Source organism: Apteryx rowi, unplaced genomic scaffold (genome assembly GCF_003343035.1).
Source record: "Apteryx rowi isolate R43461 unplaced genomic scaffold, aptRow1 scaffold_554, whole genome shotgun sequence".
Lineage (NCBI taxonomy): Eukaryota > Metazoa > Chordata > Aves > Apterygiformes > Apterygidae > Apteryx > Apteryx rowi.
This window is the reverse complement of record NW_020450821.1, coordinates 394,606-409,879: the sequence shown is the minus strand read 5'-3', so window position 1 is coordinate 409,879 and position 15,274 is coordinate 394,606. Positions and strand designations below refer to the sequence as shown.

The 15,274-nt window shown below is 40.1% G+C and overlaps 1 protein-coding gene across 4 annotated transcripts; it reads right to left on the bottom strand.

Annotated features, from left to right (window-relative positions):
* Positions 1–860: 860 nt before the first annotated feature.
* VEZF1 (vascular endothelial zinc finger 1) lies at positions 861–15,257 on the bottom strand. 4 transcript variants are annotated; one of them, XM_026081540.1, is made up of 6 exons: positions 9,357–15,257; positions 8,657–8,720; positions 7,546–7,729; positions 5,852–6,082; positions 3,519–3,563; positions 861–3,191 (listed from the first exon to the last, which is right to left on the bottom strand). In XM_026081540.1, exons 1-6 carry the CDS (start codon positions 9,857–9,859, stop codon positions 2,764–2,766), a joined length of 1,455 nt encoding a protein of 484 aa, XP_025937325.1. In that variant the 5' UTR covers positions 9,860–15,257; the 3' UTR covers positions 861–2,763. The 4 variants fall into 4 exon arrangements, with proteins under 4 accessions (XP_025937325.1, XP_025937326.1, XP_025937327.1 ...); XM_026081541.1 differs by having other exon boundaries at positions 5,852–6,088; positions 9,465–15,255; XM_026081542.1 differs by having other exon boundaries at positions 9,465–11,256.
* Positions 15,258–15,274: the final 17 nt, after the last annotated feature.

Below are 15,274 nucleotides of genomic sequence, written 5' to 3'. Positions count from 1 at the left end.
CGTTCGTATGTCAAAAACAGCTTAATGTATTTCGTACGATGGCATTACAAGTAAAATTAATGTCTACGTCGAGACAGCTAAGGAGCACACCTCTGAGCCATTTATACACAGCACAAGGCAAATGTTTACCCAAGTACAAATGAAACAGGTTGACAATTAGCTAATGCAGCTTTGTGGACATAAACCAGGTACATTCGAGCAGAACCAACATAAAATAAAAAGGAAACAGCCCTTTTCCTACCCCACGCTAAGAGCRCCATGGTTAGTGGTTTGGGAAGTCCCTGTCACATTGAAAAATTTCCTTGCCAGTGTTTAATGTGTTTATTCTACCGCTACTCTGCTAGGATAAATATAACAGCAGCCGGGCACACTAGCTGTGTGAAGGACCCACTGTCAATACTGCAGTAATTGACAACATACAATTAAGTCTCACACCTGTTTATTGTAAGTAATTCATAGATAACCACTTCTAGTACACATTTTCATATTAACTTTTAATGCTGTTATTTTTTAAGCTCGGGGACACCCAAACTTCATCTAAGGGTCATCACCGCACTTTACCCAGGTCCAGAATGCTCTCCCTACTAGGTAAAACTGGTGCAAGCTGGTATCATTTTCAGGGGTAACAGAGATGGCTTGGAAACTACATATCCCGACATGCACCGCCCCGTCGGCGTGGGCTGCTCTGCGCTAAGGGGGAGAGACAGCTGTTTTGCTGGGATGCGCTGGACTCGCTTGCCTCAATTTGGCCATATCAGCCTAAGTCATGCAGCTGTCTGCACGCAGTGCTCTACAGTGCAAAAACGAAGATCTCTACACAGTTGGAGTAAGAACAGTGGTAACAAAGTCATAGCTACGTATTCTTCTCTACATTTTTGTTTATTGAGACAAACTAATTAAAAGGCACAAACATAGGGCATATGTTTACATGGACATTATAACAAACATATACATTAAAAGTGTAGGAATGTGTTTCCTTTCTGCTAAACAGAAAGTTCCTAAGCTTTTATATATACAAAAGTTGTACAATTTGATGTCCTAAAGTACAAAAGATCATTTATAAAATTATTTTACACTAAGCTCTATTTTTTTTGTTTTTGTTTTACTATGTAGTCCAAGCCCCTAGAACAGTTTCACGTAATGATACAGATACCTGTCACCTGACCCAGAAGTCTGGTAATCACTGCTTGTACTGACACGGCAGGGTAGAAACGGAAGCAGTCCATTTTGACTAGTCAGTCCCGCTAGCACTCTGTGAAATGCGCACACGCTAATCTCCATAGCTTTCAACTTTATTAGGATAAAAACATCTCAACTGTAATTTTATTCTTTTAATGTAGAGTCTTGGTTTTAGGGTGTTTTTTTAAACAAAGTTTTAAAAACGTGAATATGTGACATGATAGTCTAAAAAGTATATCTGTTTCCCTAGATTTTGCTTTCTACTTTATGTACAGATAAACAGGTTAAGAAATAAAAGCACATGTAGCTTAAACATGTGTGATCACTTATGGAGAAGTTCTGGGCTGGATAGTTCGGACCACCACCCCAGAACTCCCACAAACTGATAGAAATGTGTTAACACAATAGAAGAGTAACGTAAAAATGATGATGTTTGCAAATATTTACAAAGTTGAACAGATTTGCACAACACTTGATTAAGAAGTAGGGGAGAAATTAAAAGACGCTCTCTGCTTGTCCTGACGGGGCATCCTACCTAGTTAGTGGTTAGAATAAAAACTGTATACAATTTAATATAAGACAAAACTTCTAGTGAACAACTAACACGTCTGTCCCCTGCTGTAACACCAGCAGGTTCTGATTGGGAGACAGAGGGCATAAAAATCATACCCAGTGCCTCCAGAATCTTCCAGCTTAAAGCAATATTTCATAAGTTTCAAAGCACTCCTTTTGCTCCTAGATAAGAGTCCCATAGGGTTCTGACTGTTCAGAGACCATGTTTACATACATTTCGACTCCTCTTCTGTCAGCCATGGCTGTTTCTCACCAAACAATAACAGTTTTTTTAAAAAAAATGTTGACTACAATGCTATATTCCCTTAGGGTAATATGTTGGGTAATATTTACATCTCCAAATATCAGGTCACAATCCCTATTATATGTTGAAGTTAGAATGATAAGTTATCATATGCTTTGCATATCAGAGCTGGTATCACCTTTCCCATAGGGAATGCTGCCTGAAATTATCATATTCCCAAAGGTAAAATGCATATTTTCTCCAAAATGCATTTTTAAAAATGACAACATTGTAATGCATTTACTCATTAAAAAAAAACATTAACACAGACAAAGATTCTACACTAGCTCAGAAACAATGGACTTAAAACTGGCAAGTTAAAATTAGCCATCCACCCTGTTAAAGATACAGAGGGGTCTTTGCTAGTGTTTACATTAAAATAATTTTCTAAGTTTTAATTTGGGGGATAAAACATAAAGCTGATTTTTAATGACTTTTTTTTTTTTTTTTAACTCTGGCAAGTACATATCTGCTCTAATTCAGCATCAGTCAGCTAAAAGGTAAAAGGTAAAACTTACTTTAAATGAAGTGCTCCAGTGAAACTCAAGTTTGAACAATAGCCAAATCAACAGGGGAAGATGCTACTATGGTCTCTGATGGTGCATGTTGCACCAGCGACTTAGTTTGAATTATTATTAACTAGAAAAAAAAAAACCTAAAAAAAGAACAAAAAGCAACTGCTGGTAAGGATTCCATTTTAATCCTCTTTAATACTGTTTAGAAATTCTTTACCAGGGAGGAGACGTGGGCAAGGCTTGGGGCAGGAAAGGCATGCTCTCTACTGGTCTCATTGCTATATTTAATGGACCAGCTAACGTCATTGGTGTTGGGAGGTTCATGGGAGACGTTATAGTGACCGGATGCGCTATATTCACTGGAGCGGTTACTGGGGTAGGTAAATTGACTGGTGTGGTGAGCGTTAATGGAGATGTCATGGATAATGGACTGGTTATAGTTACAGGATGCCCTAAGTTCATCGGACTGGATATATTAACTGCACTTGATACATTTACTGGACTTCTCATGCTCATTGCAGCTGCCACTGTGACTGGGTTTGTGATAGTCCCAGAAGCCACAGAGGACGTTATATTGAATGGAGTAGTAAGAGTCACAGGCGTAGTAGCAGCAGTGGAGGTTTGGCACAAGTTAGCAGCTTCTAAAAATGAGACATAAAAAGACAAAAAGTTTTTAACACATAAAAAACCATGGACAAGATTTAAAAAAAACAAAAAACAAACAAGAACAGGTACAAATTCTGGAATAATTTTCTTTAGGAATTATTAGTAAGTTAAAACTGTTAACATTCTATAGCCTACAAGAAATACAAACTCTCATGCAGTTCATTTGAATTCAATATTTTTTCCTGGGAAGTCAAGCGAAGTTGTCTTATAAAGAGGGTTTTGATGTTCATAAAAACAGTATTGTACAATCAAAAAAATCCTCCCAAGAGGAACATTATAAATAGAGGAGAGAGTGTACATACCGAATGGTACGTACTCTATAGCCTTCTCAAAGGTGAACTGACATTCTGTGAAGGTTTTAAAAAGTCATTATTAGGGACTGATAAGCAAAGCTCGTTTCAATATTTACACCTGCTTATTTCAGTCTTAATTATCTCCACTAAATTGTTCCACTGATCACGACACTTCTATCTTAGCAATTTTCACGACTACCCAGTCAGCAGCTCCTTCGACCCCCAGTATCTCCTCAGCTTTTACGTTAACTACAGTTCCGCACCGAGGTTGGGTTTTTTTGTTTTTTTACTTTGCTTTGCAGCGAGCAGGAATTAAGTGCCGGCCAAGGACGAGCCAGGAGGACCCTCCCTCCCTCGCTCCCTCGCTCCCGCCCGGCCGCCGGTCGGTCTGGCAGGGGCTGGGCGCTGCGGAGAGGGCACCGGCGCTCCGGGAGGCGGCGAGGGTCCKCTAGGCATCAGCACCACCTGCCGGCTAGCCAAACAACCAGGCTCCAGACACCGAGGCGGGCCGGTGGACGCGGGGAAAAGAAAGGGATGGCTGCTAGAGAAACCGACAAAAATACACGCTACGTCAACGTTACGGCACTTTTAGGTCGTGTCTAATTCCACATTTGTAGGGTAGGACACCAAGCTCAGTCTACACCCACGTTTCAGGAGGTAAGCCAGGAGCAAAGAGTCCGCTCTTGCCATGCAGGCAATACAAATGTATCAAGACCGAGTTAACTTTGGAAGCAACATTAGCCCCATTCAAGGGTTACTGTTGGTTCTTCAAAGTCCATATCTAGGAGGGGTGGAGGGGAAGGGAAAGAGTGAAAAAACAAAAAATTGTGAAAATAAATAATGTCAGACTAAAAAAAAAATCCCATACAGTGTGGTAGAACCAACACAACAGGTGGCACTAGTAGGGGAGAACCAGCAGGAAAAGAATAACAAATGGGCATGAAACTGTCTGCTCTGGCTTCGTCTTCTAAGCAAAGTAATGCACAAAGAAACGCCCCACCCATGCCCCTTCCCCGATTAAGTTACACTGAACTAATATCACCAATTTGGCAACGCTTCTCCCCACCCGCCTCCCTCACCCACCATTCCTTCCAAAGCCACTGTTTCTGTCAAAGGATATTCAATAATAAGAGAGGCAAGGAAGGGGAAACGAGACATAGGAAAGAGCAGGTAGAAAAAATTGGCCTTTTTAGATTTTTTAAGATTTTCTAAATCTGACACCCATTTGCTTTATCCATTTAGTGCTATGATATTTAATGTTTATGTTATCATTACATTTTAACACAAATAAGCTGTTTCTAAACTAATCGCAGAATTCAATTAATTGGAATGACAATCAAGGAGAAAGGAGCAAGCAGCCTAATGCACAAACAAGACCTAGAGAAGAAAAAAGAGTGAAGAAACTAAAAGGAAGTTTAGGAAAAAAAATGAGTTGAGAACATTTATTAATCAGAAACAGAGCTAGTGAAAAACAGCAAGCGGTCACTAAGAATTTGTTCTAAAACACGTAATCCGCAAGAGTCACATGGCAGGTATTAGAAATCAAAGCGCTGTGAAAAGAATAAGCAAGCAGCAACAGATTTTAAACTGCTACACTCCACACAAGTCACTCAACTGAAGCAATCTATTCCTTCCAAAACTGGCACAGCGAACAACAAAATGAAGCTATTCAACTTCAATTACAGTAGGATAGGTAGATGCAAGCTGTGAACTGGCAATAATGAAAAGCACTATCACGTATTAGTTAATTTTGTAATGAAAAAAGAGAGGGAAGAGTAAGTTCTGTGAGTTCCAGAAAACTTTATGCAAATAGAGTTAAGTGATGGATAAAGTGAACGGAAAAAAATGGGACAGAACAGATAGAAGGGACACAAAAAGCATTCACATGCACACTGATGTTGATGCAAAGATGGGGGGTGTTGTTATGTGTGCATGTGTGTGTGCATATATGTGTGTGTGTGTATGTATATATATATATATATATATATGTATATGCACACAAGTTAACAACAGGCACACATGCATAAACACAGCTAAAAACCACATGCAAGTCCAAAACACACTCCTCCCCTGGAGCAGACACAAACACCCTTTTATAATTGATGACTGCTATGTACACATTCAAGCACAGACACCAACAGGAAGTAAATAATAAAGAGTTCATTTACAACAGCTTAATTCTGGTAATTTATCATCCTGCTAGCTTTTAGCTATTACTTCTACTACTGAGAATTAAATTTTCACATAACACAATTCTTTTTCCGACATCTTAAGCTCCCTGTGTAACTTTGTAAACTCTATTATCTTATAAAACCAAGACTGCGAGTACTGTTTTGTTTTACCTTTCTTCCTTGCTTTGACGGCCTCTTCCCATAATCTCAGGGTCTCTACCTGCTTTCCAGGCCAACTTGTTACATGTTGCTGCTGCTGCTGCTGCTGCTGTTGCTGTTGTTGCTGTTGCTGCTGCTGTTGCTGCTGTTGTTGCTGCTGCTGCTGCTGCTGCTGTTGTTGCTGCTGCTGCTGCTGTTGCTGCTGCTGCTGCTTCTGATTGCTGGTCTCTTCACTCATGCATGCTATGCCAATTAAGTAAGAACACAAATTCACCTTGAAAAGTTACACTGTTTTCTACTGAGATGAAAAAGGGTTCTTCCAAAAAGACTACGTGGAATCTTGCAGGATTCCAAGAGTAAAAACCACAGAGGTGTTTAAAACCGTATAATTCATTTTGCGTTTTATAAAACTTCCTTTCCGAGATCTAAAAAAAATGCAGAGTCAGGAACTTCTGGTTTCTCTCCCCAAAAAACAAACCTCCTTTCTAATAGTTTATTTTGTTTGTATTTTAGGAAGAGTGAAATAAAAGATTACAGTGACTCTCTAGAACTCAAGATGGTTAGCCAACTCCAGTTTTTCTAAACCTCAGTTCCAGTTTTTATAAAGAGCCCTTTAACTTGTCATTGCAAGTATGACAACATTTTCAGTTCACTTTTATATCACAGAACAGCATGTTACTACTCTCTGGCCACACTACAGCTCATCATTTTCACCTCTACCAACTGCTGCAATGCCTCGCATGAAACTGCTTAGCACCACCAAACTGACAGAGCTGTAACCCTATACCTTGAAAAAGATCTCACATCAAAATTTCACATTAAGTTCAACTATCAGGCRTTTTAGACATTCACAGTACCTTCAAATTATCCAGGAGTAACACGAGCTGAAAAGATTTTGTAAATTAATAGTTTAAAAGGCTTCAAGGACAAAGTTTCTAAAGACATTCATTTTTTCTCCCTTTTGATTCCTCTGAGTACCCCATCATACATCACTAATGAGGTGTGTTAAAGTTACAGGTATTGTAAGAGGGAACACTTTAAAGTCAAGTATTCCTTTGCTTACTAGGCACTCCAAAGTTCAGGCTTCAGCACTTCTGCTGCATCAATTCAGAGAGCTTAAGACTAGAAGGAACTATTACGAACATCTCATCTGAAGTCCTGCATAACACAAGTCAAATACCATTAATGCCCAAAACATATCAGGGCTGGATTTAAATGCTTTTCTTGTCAGCTACTGCCAGAGAAATCACTGAGCCCCAGGGCCAAAGCTCAGAAAATGCTCAGAAATCTTTCTTTTGACTTTGATGAGCTTTAGATCAGGCTTCAAACCTGAAACTTGGCAGATCTAAGAAGTTCTCAAATATTCTAAAATCTACAGAATTATTTGTTAGACTTTTAAGTTTTAGAGTTCAGGAAGTAGTATTGTACTTAGAAGCTGAGAAAACTCTTTTCTTCAAGAGATGGATTATTCTCACATATTGCAGGGCATTCCTCTAAGAGAGAAGAGCACAGTCTAGCACCAAACCAATTCCACATATGCCAATTTCTTGAGCTAAAGGTCCTGTTATCAAATATTTACTTTTAATAGGTGTGAATACCCAAAGTGATGGCTGTGTTTTTACATTTTAAAGTAATCACAGGCAACTCCCTTTGCAAACTTTTGCAAACACATTGTTATTAGAAATGTTTTCAAAACGTTCACCTACTTTTATTGATGCCTTGTTTACAGGTATTACAGTTGATACTTTGGCTCTGCCCGTGTGTCTTTAAGTGGCTGGTGATATATGCTGCACTCAGAAGTTTACCACAGATATTACACGATACCTTTCCTTCATGGCGCACCATGTGTGTCCGCAGTCTGTCTTTGGTGGCAAAGGCAGCAGTGCACGTCTACATGAAGGACAACAGTGATATTTAAAGTGCAGACAGTATTAGAGTATGAATTGCATGACCATTTTAGGCCTATTTTACCTTTTAGACACCACTGGTATCCCAAGCCTACTGAAAACCTGAAGTTTTATTTATAGAAAAAACAACATCCAACTGCTGGGCAGAGACTGAAAATTATCTAGCTGCTTAATGGAACTGATCTTCTGACACCAGCAGGACAAAACTCATACTTTACATTACCTGAGCTTTCTTAAAATAGAAGGTTGCCTTACATACCAAAGCAAGAGGTCGCTTATAAACAAACACTTAGAGTAGGTAAAGGTAGTATCTGATACAATTTTACTGAACAAATCTGAACTTGATATTTTGAATTGCTCAGTTATATTTCCATCCAAATCAGAAAAAAGAAACAAAACCTTCTTCTATGACTATTTTTTTTACTCAAAACATTTACTTAATACGGTGAGTCACTAAAACACAGGTTGGAACAAGCATGGATATTCCAAGCAAAACAGTTAATTGTTCAAGAGCAGTCAAATTATTTCTCTTGTACTAAATCATCAACTTACGACACCTTGCTTTCAACTTCCAGCAAAATAATGGATCTAGAATCAGCTATTCTAATCCTTTTTTTTCAACTTTTTTTCTGACTTCTATTAGACACAATATTGATTTATAAACACTGAGAAAACCCATTGCACATGTTACTCCAGCAGTCTACTGAGTTGAGGACACTGTTATGATCCTACTACTAAGTTAAGTATATCTTAAAACAGCGTACCTACATTGTTCTCCAAGAAGGCAAAACCCCCCTAATCTTCCCAGAAGAGTAATCACAGCAGCCTCTTAATTCTGGGAAGATTATTCACCTGATGCTTTCTAACTACAAAATCATGTATGTTCTTAATAAACCATTTGAACCCTTACTTGGCATTTGAAGGGTCTCTCTGTTGAGTGAACGTGTTTAACGTGACAGCTTAAATGATCAGGCCTGCAAAAGAAGAGAGGAACAGAAAAGAAAATGCATACTGTTACAAATATATAGTAGCGACACCGTGGCTAACAGTGCTGACCACTGCACTGAAGACCCTTCGCAGCCCACATCCCCCTGCGGGGCAAGAATAAGTACGTTCCCTTTACCTATAAAGTGGCTTTCAGCTAGAATAACACAACGTAGTTACACTGAGACCCAACCTGCAGTTTAAAACTTAACCATGTTCTTCTTACACACCTGAAAACGGTACATTTGTTTGTACCTTGTGTAAAAGGGTGACACATCAACAGCTCTAGCGGTTGAAGTTCTCTCTGTTCCAAGCACAGACATAAATACAGGCAGCAGCAATGCAAGCTTCCCCACAGTGCTCTGTCAGTACRCCTCAGCCTCGTTACGGGACAAGGAGGCAGGCTGCCTGCCATGCCCCRTCCGGTCATCGACCTTTCCAAAGGCTGGGAAAGGGGCTCCGTTATCACCATCAGCGACACAGGCACGTGTCCTACAGGACCTGGATGAGGTCCTGAAATCATTTCAAAACATTGTCATAAAACAGGGACCACTTTTGGTCACTGCCAAACTGGCTCGGATTGAGACCCACGCCCTAGAGGTAAACAAGGCTCTTTATCCCCTCACCAATCTTCTAAGATGTCTGCTTCTCCTAGCCCCTYGCTACGATAGCTTAACCCTTCTTGGTTATGAAAAGCCAACACTTGAGCTCGCCTGGGATTTTCTACATGGTACCTCGAGAAGCCTTTTCCACAAACACCACAGGTGTATGGTTTCGTGATGCCACCTTCATGAGACCTCACGTGGTAGGTCATGCGATCCTTTCTCTTGAAGCGCTGATTGCAAATTGGACATTCAAAGGGTTTTTCATCCGAGTGGGACAGCTTGTGCCGGTTGAGGTGATAAACATCCCTGAAGGCCTTTCCACACATCTCGCAAGCGTGGTTCTTCTTAACAGGCTTGCTGGGCTTCTTCACGGTCTGAGTCACTGCCATAGCCGTTGCACCGGCACTACTGCTGGGGTTGGTGGCAGAGGAAGACGTAGTGACTGTGGACAGGATGCCTGCGATAGTTGAAACCAATGAACTTCGGCTGTTGTCACCAGCGATGGTCGAGATAAGGGGCACCATTGTGGTGGGAGTTTTCTTTGGCCGTGACACTAACTTTATCCCTGTGTGGCAGGACTCATGACGCCTCAAATGGTAGCTGTCCCTGAAAGCTTTGCTGCAGTAAGTGCACACAAAGGAGGTTTTAGGTTTTTCCTTTTTAATCCCAACAATAGCATCCTTTAATGTTTCTTGTGCAGGCTGAGGTTTCTGCGTTATTGGTAAGGGCAGAATCGGCTTCTGATCGGGTGGCTCAACAGCAGAGCTCAGGAGAGGCAACAAACTGTTCTGTGCTGCCTGCTGTTGGTGATGTGAGGCTTCATGTGCCTAAAACCAAACATTCACACTTAAATTCTATTGATGGGTGCTCACTTTGACACGGTGAGAACATTTACAAACTACGGAAAGCAAATTCTAGACCAAAAGCCATTGAAGGAACAAGGGGGAAAGGTTACATAATTTTATTTTTGGACAGGATAAGCCACTTGCACTGTAAACACATACTCTGTGCAGATTCTGCGGTGAATAAGTGTAGGAAGGCACACATCATAACAATCAAATAATTATTACGTTTCCGGAGGGCAACACTTCTTATGGAAAACAACTAGGTGCTTGTCAGATCTCTTGCTAACATATTGTTTGATCTTTACATAACAGATACTTGTTTTGCATCATATCAGATACCACATTCGGACTATCTTTGGAGCTTATGAATGTACTGATGGGAGTAGCAAAACAGTGCTCCACCTTTAAACTTAAGCTGAATTTGGTGCATGTGGAGAATTAAACTGCAGCCACAGAGAGCCAGGATGCGATAAGCCATCTTATTTAAACAAGGCGTTCATACCAGTATGTTAGCACTGAAACCATACCAAAGCAACTCGGATCGAGCACCGTTTAAAGCTAGTGTTCTGTATTTAGCGGGCTCCCGCTGCATTTACATAGCCATCACTGGGATCGGTGCATCTGGAAACTAATGAGAATAGAGACACATTCTTTTTCTCTTCATTGGAACTATTTTGCGATAGGAAGAGAAGTTAATCAATAAGCACTGGTAGACATCTAGAAATGCTGGAGAACGCAGTGTAAAAGAGAAAGGGATGGGGGCGGGGGGAAATAAAGACCTCAAAGCTGCTTTAAAGCAACAGATGACCAGATTTAAAACACCAAATGACACTGAACTACAGAATCAGTGGGAGAAGCCGAGGGGAAAAGACAGAGGGAGAACCCCTGTCAATGTCACAGCTAGCATCCCTCAGCCAAGCTGCAGCCTCCGCTGCTCCAGGCTGCTCTGCTCCATACTTATACGCACGTATTAAACACTGTTATGAAACTCATCCCGTTAGACTGGGACAAAAGCCTAGCAGATACAAATTTAAAGTGGTTTAGAAACCACACAGACCAATTCAGTCTAATGGAGCATTAAAATAAATCGCCAGCACCTTAAGCCAGTTTAAGCACATCTGCATGCAAGATGTGCCTCCGTCTCATCAGACCAGTTTTAAGTCAGTCTAGTGACTAATGCAGCAACACCAGGTCTGAAGCCGAGTTTGGGGAAACTTGCATTCACATTAAATCAGTATCATAGCCTTCTGGGATTTATTCTCTTATGTTTTCCTTCAAAAAATAACACATACTTCATTTCAGCACTTGAGGCTGTGAAAGCTGAATAAAACACTGTGCTGCGTGCAATCTCCTGCATGTCTACTTTTATTTTGATTGAAGATGGACAGTTTTATTAAGCATACTCAAACTAACAACTTTTCCGTGTTAATTTTGTCAAGCCCTTTTGAGAGGTCAGTATTTCTAGAAGGACACATCAGGACTTTTTCTTAGAAACATCCAAGCTCAAGTCATTTTGCCTCTAAGCATACACAGAATCAGAAGCAGTGACTACAGCACATGCAACCAATGGTTTAAAGAGCTTAATGCAGCTCTTCCTTCATTCTAGGTGGTTGTGTTCCTGCTTCCTCCTGCTACGTGCACAAACCCTGCATCGTTTTGGCCACTCATTTTTCAGGAGTGCAACGCTGATCCTTGGATATGAGCCACCGGTGGCTGCAAACGCTAACCCACGTGGATAGGAAAACGTGCTCCTCGACACTCCAAGACTATCCGACAGGAAAATAGTTCATGGGAGAAAGCCTGGATTAAGTATGCTAAAATGCAGCAGGACTTGCTTGAATCATTAAGAGCCAGGACGGTTTGTCCATTTTTAGCTACACCCTGCATCCTCTCTACGCAGAATGCTTTGGATGCAACAGGTATGCTGAACACTAACCACACTAAGCCTAGGCACAGCAGGTACCTCAAGTGACAGCCTCAGGAGCTATTTTGCAGAACGGATTGCTAAACAGTCAAATGCAGAACTATCCTACAGCCCAGACTGCTAAATCAGTGTGTGGCACAAGGTTCATCTTTTCCATTACATTTTTGCCTGACTTAAGTGACAATTGTGGATTTTCAACCGTTTATTTTCCATATTTTAAAAAAAGTGATTGTGACATCTACATTGCATAAAGAGAACAAAGTATGTACAATACACATTGAAAGCACAATATTAAGCAAGTTATGTACTTAAAAATACAATTTTAATTTTAAAAAATTGGAAATTTTTACAGCCAACTTTAAATAAGCATTAAACAATGTTGTTAACTGGCATCAGAAGACACTTAAGAGCACCTAAGGATAGCTCAAGATATACAGTTTCAAAGGCAGAGCTAGCAGATCGGATAATAGGGAGCCCAAATCCTTTGGACAAGGTTCAAACTTATGCAGTTTATGGATATTTTAAGCCTTAAAGAATCATTAGCACTTCAAGGTAATAATGTAATATTCCTATTGAACTAATACAGATGTTGAACATAAAACAATGTATATTCATAAGGCTACACGCTACGAAGCCATTGCTTATATAAGTCTGCTTATCTTGGTTCCCAGATATCCAGTGTTATTAGCAGTGCTGTCTTTCTAACAAAACCTTTTCGCAACGAGCAGTATTCCTCAGTTTCCAAGGACTGCTCGCACTAAAGCCTTTTAAAGAAGGCTCGGGCAGTATTTTTTAACTTGCTGTTGGAGAAGGGAATACAGCACCTGCTGCATGCCTTCTGCAAGTCATTTTTATTCAGTCACAGAACACTGTTTTACTTGACCTAGCATTAATGTCAAGTCAACATTTTTGTGGTATTTGGATTGCCTGGGACAGGCTCCCATGCAAAATATCCTGACTGTATCACAAAAAATCTTTCTTTCTAGGGGGACAGTAAGAAAAATAAGAACTAATTCATGACCCAGAGCAGTAGGACGTGGCATTGTGAACTTCCAATGCCAGAGGCTAAAAGATTTTTGCACTCAAGCCTTAATGTGAGAGCAACAAATTAGCATGAGTCATATCTTGAATACTCCGTCTGATGGATGATTTCTCCTAACATTAACAGATACGACTTTCACTTTCCAAGCAGATACTAAAAGTGGCTTTCAAAACATGCATTTCAGGGTACTAATAAAATCCAAACAAGAACTGCTTACTCAATATAGTAATCATTTTTTTCTTTTTTAAGAAGAGATACAATTCATCAAAATACCACCTAAACACAGTCAAATAACTTTATTTGGAAAGAGCAATGAACAGTTACTGTACATATCCAATCGCTGTTAAGACTAAAATTAAGACATGGAATCCTCTTCTAAAAACAATTATCTAAAAATTACAATTTTACACACTGAGTATTAAATCTTCCCTTAGAAAATCTGTCACAGCTGAAAAACATATGAAGTAAAAAAACACCCCCAGAAAGAATTACTGTGCATATTCAGTCACTTGCACTTGTTATTTAACTCTTACTGTTGGGTAAGGGCCTTTAAAATCCACTTTTCGTTATTAGTTTTTAATAATCTCTTGGGTTTCGGTTTAGATGTTGCTGCTGAGGACAGAGAGAAGAAAAGCTAAGCTAAGGTAACACCAAGAATATAATGCTTTCTGCTAGGTGCATTAGGATGCTCGTACCCTAAATTGTTGGTTTTAACAAAATGACTCAAGAAATAATATTCAGCATTCATTATGAGGTCTTAAAGCTTTATTATTTGGAAAAAAAAATAATCAGAGGAAAATTTCCAAGTCACGGTTTTATAAAGATGCTTTGAAGTTGCACGTAGCTAAATATGTTAGGAAAGTGAACTGCTGGCTCCTTAATTAAAAGCAGCAAAACTTACTACTAAATTGAAGCAAAGTGTGACATGACTATAAGTAATACTAAAGTATTGGCGTTCGTTAAAGAGGCTGCTATAATACTGTATTTCCAGCCCAATAATAAATTTTCCCCCAAATATTTAATGTGAGAATAGCATACAGAAACGAGATAAAATAACCCCAACTTGGAGGGAGATGGCCCTAAAGCAAGGAGATTAACTTCTTCGCGTAAAGTTTCCTTATGTGCGAATCACAACTGCCCACTAGAGCGAGAAATAATTCACAAGACCTTAGCCAAGCTGTATGTCATCACTGGCATTAAATCACGAAACTACATAAAATACGGCTCCTTCTGGCCAGGGTAGGGAGGGATACAGTGATTTTAGGCAGGTACCTAACGCGGTGCCCAGGAGCCGGCCGCAGCAGCGAGCAGCTGGGGCTGCTGTCGAAAGGGACATTCTCCGCATGTTTTCGGAGGCAGAACACCCCAGCCCGTGACTCATCCCTTCGTACTTGCAAGGGAATAATTTTTCCTCTATAAAGAAATGGAGCTCGCTCCTTGCGGATTTATTCATTCAACTCAGGTTTTCAAAACTAATGTCACGGGTTCGGTTTTTGTTTTTAATTCCAACTAGGGCAGTGAGTAAGCAAGTGACCACAGCTGGTAATTTGCAAAGAGGATTATTTTACCTTGAGAAAGGTGATGTGCATGGCTTTTTCTAACCCCCCCCCTTTTTTTTTTTTTTTGCCGCTGCTGCAATTACACATTTTAATGTTTTCAAGCTAAAAAGAGCAGGAGGCATCAGAAAACAATCCAGCGAGAAGGAGATCCGGGTTTCAGTTTACAAAAACAAGGGGAGATTTTTTTATTTTTTTTTGTACACTGGATTTTCTGCGGAATTACATAAACAGCGGTATTTTTAAGTCAGTCTTTTGCAGACAGAAAGGGGGGAAAATAGTGACTCAGTTTGCAAAGGGAGGGAGGGGAGGGCTGCACGGTCCACCCTCCGTATTCCTCGCTAATATCGCTAGTATTTATCCATTTTTCACACACGCACACAAAAAGGGAAAAAAAAAATCGCAAACACCCCCGTTCTATTTTAAAAGAAAACAAGCTGGCTCGTCACTCAGCCCCTGAGTCAGGCTGTTTAAAGAGGGATTAATTTATTCTCCCAGACACAGTGTTTGTTCCATCGGGGTTTTGTTAGAGGGTGACGGAAGGCTTTTTTTTTTTTTCTTTTTTTTTTTGG